Here is a 5,932-nt window from a genome sequence, read left to right as displayed (position 1 = left end):
ATCTCTCTCTCTCTCTGTCTGTCTGTCTGCCTGTCTATCTCTCTCTCTCTCTGCTATCGTTCTATTGTTGTCTGCCCCTTTTTATCTACCTCCTCTCTCCTTCCCCCTCTCTGCCTACCTCACACATCTTCCTTCAATTTCTCTGCATCTCACCGGTCTGGATGTTTGATTATCCACCAGTTGTTGACATCCTTGAAAGCATAGCATGAGACTTGCTGTTGGTGACTACTACCTCTGAAAATATCACACAGATAAACCAATAGAAACAATTAACTTCAATATAACACTAGTCAGCAAAGCAATGATTCAGTTCTTGGTATTGTAACGAGTAGATATATGCTCGTTTATTGGCCTCATTTTTTATCAAAAATTTTAGAACAGGGATGGATGGGGGGAACTTGAATGACCATAGGGACTCCAACATTACCTGAAATCTATATGAATGGCCACGCAGTTCTTGATTTTTATTTCATTTAACGATGAGCATAAAAACAAGTGCACATTTACCTGCCATCATGGTAGCGTATTGGGTAAAGTGCCTCATGTGAATGTAACCAGCAAAGGACACCGTGCGTGTGACGCAAAGTTATCTGTGAGCCAAACACGACTTCTCTCGGTTGATCCTTAATGATGGATGACAAACCGCCCTAATAAAGTATGGATATAAACAACAACATAAACCATACATTAAGTATAATATGCAAGCCACTTAGTAGAATGCTGATGTAAGTGTCATAGCTAACACAAAAATAGCTGCCAAAAGTAGTACAGATAAACCATATTGGATTTCATAAGCAAGTATCAACCCCTAATAAATCCATCTTGACTAAAGAAAAAATCGAATCGGCTATCAAACACCCTATCCATTTAATCTGATAGGTACTGACAGCTTGAACTTGAACTTGAAGCTTGACTCTTGAAAAAAAACATGAATATTCAAGGATATATGAATCATGCATGTTTCTTGCATGTTTCATGCATAAATAATATAATATAATACCCTGCCCAGACAGTTATTTTTGTGACTGTTTTGCACATAAAACGTGAATGAATTATTATGCATAAATTTTCATGTACCAAAAGTGAAACCGTTTTCGTCCAAAAAACTCCTGCCAAATGAAAATTAATGGGTGATACATAAACAGTATATTCTCTGTACGAAGCATACACATGAAATAATCTATGAACAATTCCAAGTATGTGCCATAAAAATTCCAAAACATGAACAAGACATTTCCTTTAATTGTTATGCATGAAACATGAAATGTTTTCATGTTTTTTTTCCAAGAGTAGGTGCTTACAATATGGAGTTTGAAATTTGCTTGTTCCATTGTATGAAAATCTATAGTCTAATGCTAGATTATTCCTTCTTCCATCACAAAGGCAGAGGTATAATATACTGCACAATAATTACATGGCCATCAGCATACATAACATAGGCTCATAGGGTCTATGTCCCCCAGGGCACTGCCGGAACGTACCCTGGGTACGGTCCGGTATACCGGAACGTACCCTGGTAACTACCTGATATGGTTAGGGTTAGGGTTAGGGTTAGGGAGTAGGTCCCGAATATCGTGACCGTACGTCGAGCGGTTAAGATTTGTGCCCAACTGTTGACGGACGACCGGACGACCGGACGACCGGACGACCGGACGACCGGACGACCGGACGGACGGACGATCAATCGATTCTACAAGCTGCATCTGACTATGTCAGATGAGCTAAAAAGTGAACAAAGGCTAGACCCGTATAGCATGAAAAAAACACTGTCTATATATCTGATTTTTGCCCATGATAGCATTGTCAACATGTTGGAGTTAAGAGAAATGCATTTCCAACCAAATATGAAGGCTGTTGCCTCTCTTGTAGTCCTACAAGTTCCGAGACAGAACTGATGACTTTCTTGAATAAAACATGCAAACATGAATGCTCAGTTAGAGCAGCAAAATCCAGCTGTTTTCAATAAAGGGTCACATGATCAGAAAGACTATATGTGTGCACTGCAGACTGCATTATCGATAACATATCTGTGACCATTAATCTGGTAGCCACACGAAAGTAAAGCAATGCAGAATTCTGCCCTAGCCGGTGGTGCCCCTCCCACTGTTTCCATTTAGGAAATTTATCCTCTTTCTACAACACTGAAGGTGTTGTTAGAATATATGTAGCCTTGATAGCACTTCTTTAAAGCAAGTATGTGACCTGGTGTCCTACACACTTGCTGTTGCCTCCTATAATTCAAGAATTCTTAAAAATATTAAAATTTGACCTGGGAAACTGGCATTACCAACAGCCAATTAATTGACTCAGCGTGTTAATCACTAAAAGGACAGTGATCATAGAATCATATCATTGATTCGTGATTTAGGCTAAATAAACTTAAATAAGAATTTGCTAGAAAAATATAGCCGGGAACAGGAATGTGGGTGAGAATTTATTAATACAAAAGGGTAAGTCTAATAACTTGGGAGAATCCATCATGTTTTATAACTTACCCGATCAGCATGTAGACATGTTCAACCATGGTGGCCAGAAGCATGAACTTAAACACAAGAGCCGGTATATAATGGTACAAGAAGAGCGTAGCATCTGTTAGAAAGTATGTCACGTAGTTGAGTGCATAGCCACCAAGAAGAACTTCTCCTATGCCTCGGAATTTATTCCATGTACCTAGTCACAAAGAGAAGATTCACAATATGAGAGAATGAAAGTCATTAGCTATAATTAACGGGGTGATAGCAGAGATGTTCACAGATGATACTATGGCTATTACCATGAATATATATATAAACATACTATATAACAGGAATCAAAGTGATATCGCTACAATGTGTGAAATAATCGGTTTGCGATTTCTATACAGCAGGTCCTCGCATAAGAATGACAAGAGAATATCTAGCAAAAACCACCAAAATTAGTTCATATTAACTTGCTGTACTGGTTGTTGCTGTACCTAATGGAAGATTACACACTGAGAAATGGAAGAAGGTCACACTGAAGATGAAGGAGTGTACCACATACCTTCATCAATGTCATAGCACTGCCTTTGCCTCCTAATCAGGTAGAACACCAACAACCCGCAGTATGCCAAACCAGCAGCGACTCCACTGTACCAAATCACGAAATTACCTAGCAGGTGTATCTGAGCCTGAAGGAACATGTGAAATAAGTTCAATGACCATCTTCAACAACGTTTCAACATGGAACGTACTGCTATGTCACAAAAAATTCATTCAACTTCAATTCACCTTTAATATTTCATGAGGAATGCGTGCATGCATATTTATCAGAGTATGATTAACAATTAAGTACCGATATGAATAAAGTATAATTAGAAAGCTCACATTGGACTCGCTGCTGACCCAGTATGCCGTGGTCCTCCCCAGTAATGGCCACTCCAAAGGCCTTGAGCTGTACATATGCTCTAACGGTCGATCTATTCTTGTCATCAACATCTTCTCCTTTAAAGTTTAGAAGTGAAAAGTAGTTATGATTCTAAAATGGAATGTGTACATCAATTATTATGTGTGGCATGCAACAGTAGCTTTCCAATAATTGATCACCCTTGTATTATTTTGTCAGGGTAAAAGGGCCATTTTCTCCATTTTGGGAGTAATATTTGACATTAAAGAGTATACTAACTTGCATTGTACACATAACAAAGATGCTTTATTGACACCCATGAAGCATGAAAAGTGAAATTAGTTTTGTAGGAGAAATTCTGCAATTCTGCAGAGTGATGTAGCAATGGTGACTAGGCCACTATGCATGTGTGTGAAACGACTGGCAAAATTTTTGAGTGAAGTTTGTACTTTGAATCAGTGGAATCGTAGCATAAATAAAGAGCATGTTGTCTATGTACTGAGACTTTCTAAGTATTTTAAATTTATTTTCGTGTCACGCTTATTCAGAATCAGGTCTGCTGTCTATGGACACCACATACTGGTGAATCTTGCCTACAACACATCTATATGGTGGGCATATGTTTCCATGAACCAAAGTATGGTCGTGACGTACACTGACGTCAGTGTGACGTCAGTGGCTATCTACCACCATAGATAGTGTTTGGTACTATAACACGCGTATATAAGATAACCGAGTCGATTTATTGTTAGTGTTAGTGTTAGGGTTAGGGTTAGGGTTAGGGTTTTTGCATCATTCCTTGATATACGGAAAGTCTGATGCAGAAGTTGATATGCGTAGTATGGAATATGACCATGCACAACCACCAGCACCATCAGCAGGCTGTATGCATTCCACTTCGGAGATAGCCGAGTTTGTGCGTGACGTCAGTGTAGATCACGACCATACTTTGGTTCATGAAAACATATGCCAACCCATATGATCTATATAAGATTTCAGCCAACAGGTGGCAGCACTAAGTGTTGCAATGTTAATCAAACGTATTCTTCATGTTATCTTGTAATAGAATCTATAAACCTTCTTCCGTGTTCCTGTTCTACTAGGGCCGAGAAATCCATGTTGAAACCTCTCTTCATGCTGGTTAAATGTACAGCATTGGCATACTGAAGGATTACCTGTAGCTCAGCAAACTTCCGCCAGAACCCTAATTTAATGGGATGAGTTGGGATCATCTCCGCTGACGTTAGATCATGCTCTCGTTGCTGCTTGCCCTCTACTACAGCACAAACACGTATACAGCATTATAGTCCCTGATTCAACATTGCTAACCACGAGTAAGCAATAGGCAAACGAATACAGTGTGGGACAATGTGCATAGTCACGAGCATATGGAGGCACAGAGTTGCTAGTGAACACAGCGAATGAAACACATGGACATACCCAGCCCAGTAATGTAAAACATAATTACTGCAAATAAAGTAACCGTGGAACCCATTCTAGTACATTCAATATATTCACAAATATATGGACTGTGCATGGTTCAGTGGAAGAAAATGACATACCGATGCAACGTTGCAAACAGACATTTTTATATGACAGGATTGTAACATATCATGATACATATCATAACATGTTGCAATACTGAACAAAACGAGGAATTATTGTAAAGTAATAATAGCTACCCTTTGTATATCGGTGTTCCTCTACATTCCATGCCGTCATCTCATGACTGAATTCATTATCAGTCACCACCTCAAACTGGTGGAATCCCCAGTCTGGAAGCTGCTTGCCACTTATCTATACACACACACACGCACAGATATGGAATACAATTAAAAATATAAATGCTAATATCTACTTGAGCTATACAGAGGTATAAAAAATAATGTTTTCCGTTTATAACTCTTCTATGACTTCAGGTTAATTCATACATATCTTTACCAATAAAAGTAGTCTCGGTTAAAAAGATAAATTCCTGTCTGTGTAACACACCTTAAGAGCTAATGAAGAATCAACATGTTGAAGTCTGACATGCGACTGTACAGAAATCCACACGTCATCATCTGTCTTCCGGTTGAGAATATCCTAAGTAAATGCCAAGATAAACACACTTACACACAACAGCCACAAGATAAATCAGTCAGGGACAAGCTCATTACCAAGAGACATTTTAAATACGCATGCATGCACACACACGTTTGTTAACACAGATCAAACAGTCAAAAGTAAGCTTACATGTGAAATATATGTAACCATAAACACCTGTTAACCACTTAGCAACAACAGTGCAGATATATATGTGCATGTAAATATGTCCATCAATGTATCAGAATGCATCACATCATACGGGGCGCCATGCAGGACAGGGCTCAATTTTGTCAACAAAATCCATTTTTGTACCTATAAACTTGACAAAAATGAGTTTTGTGGGACAAAACTCAATTTTGTCTAACAAAACTCAATTCTGTCTCACAAAACTCAATTTTGTCTCACAAAACTCAATTCTGTCTCACAAAAGTCAATTTTGTCTCACAAAACTCAATTCTGTCTCACAAAAGTCAATTTTGTG

At 38.6% G+C, this 5,932-nt stretch overlaps 1 protein-coding gene across 1 annotated transcript in view; it reads right to left on the bottom strand.

Annotated features, from left to right (window-relative positions):
- The window catches only part of LOC106813269 (protein O-mannosyltransferase 1-like), a 32,536-nt gene that overhangs the window by 9,850 nt on the left and 16,754 nt on the right, over nucleotides 1-5,932 (bottom strand). Inside the window, exons 10-15 of the mRNA XM_014817369.1 lie at nucleotides 5,356-5,448; nucleotides 5,046-5,160; nucleotides 4,539-4,639; nucleotides 3,345-3,461; nucleotides 3,022-3,148; nucleotides 2,496-2,670 (exon numbers count right to left, since the gene is read on the bottom strand). Coding sequence (XP_014672855.1) covers nucleotides 2,496-2,670; nucleotides 3,022-3,148; nucleotides 3,345-3,461; nucleotides 4,539-4,639; nucleotides 5,046-5,160; nucleotides 5,356-5,448 — 728 coding nt within the window. The remainder of the gene's footprint in view (nucleotides 1-2,495; nucleotides 2,671-3,021; nucleotides 3,149-3,344; nucleotides 3,462-4,538; nucleotides 4,640-5,045; nucleotides 5,161-5,355; nucleotides 5,449-5,932) is intronic.

Source organism: Priapulus caudatus, unplaced genomic scaffold, assembly GCF_000485595.1.
Source record: "Priapulus caudatus unplaced genomic scaffold, Priapulus_caudatus-5.0.1 Scaffold748, whole genome shotgun sequence".
NCBI lineage: Eukaryota > Metazoa > Priapulida > Priapulimorpha > Priapulimorphida > Priapulidae > Priapulus > Priapulus caudatus.
This window is presented reverse-complemented; position numbering and strand designations above follow the sequence as displayed.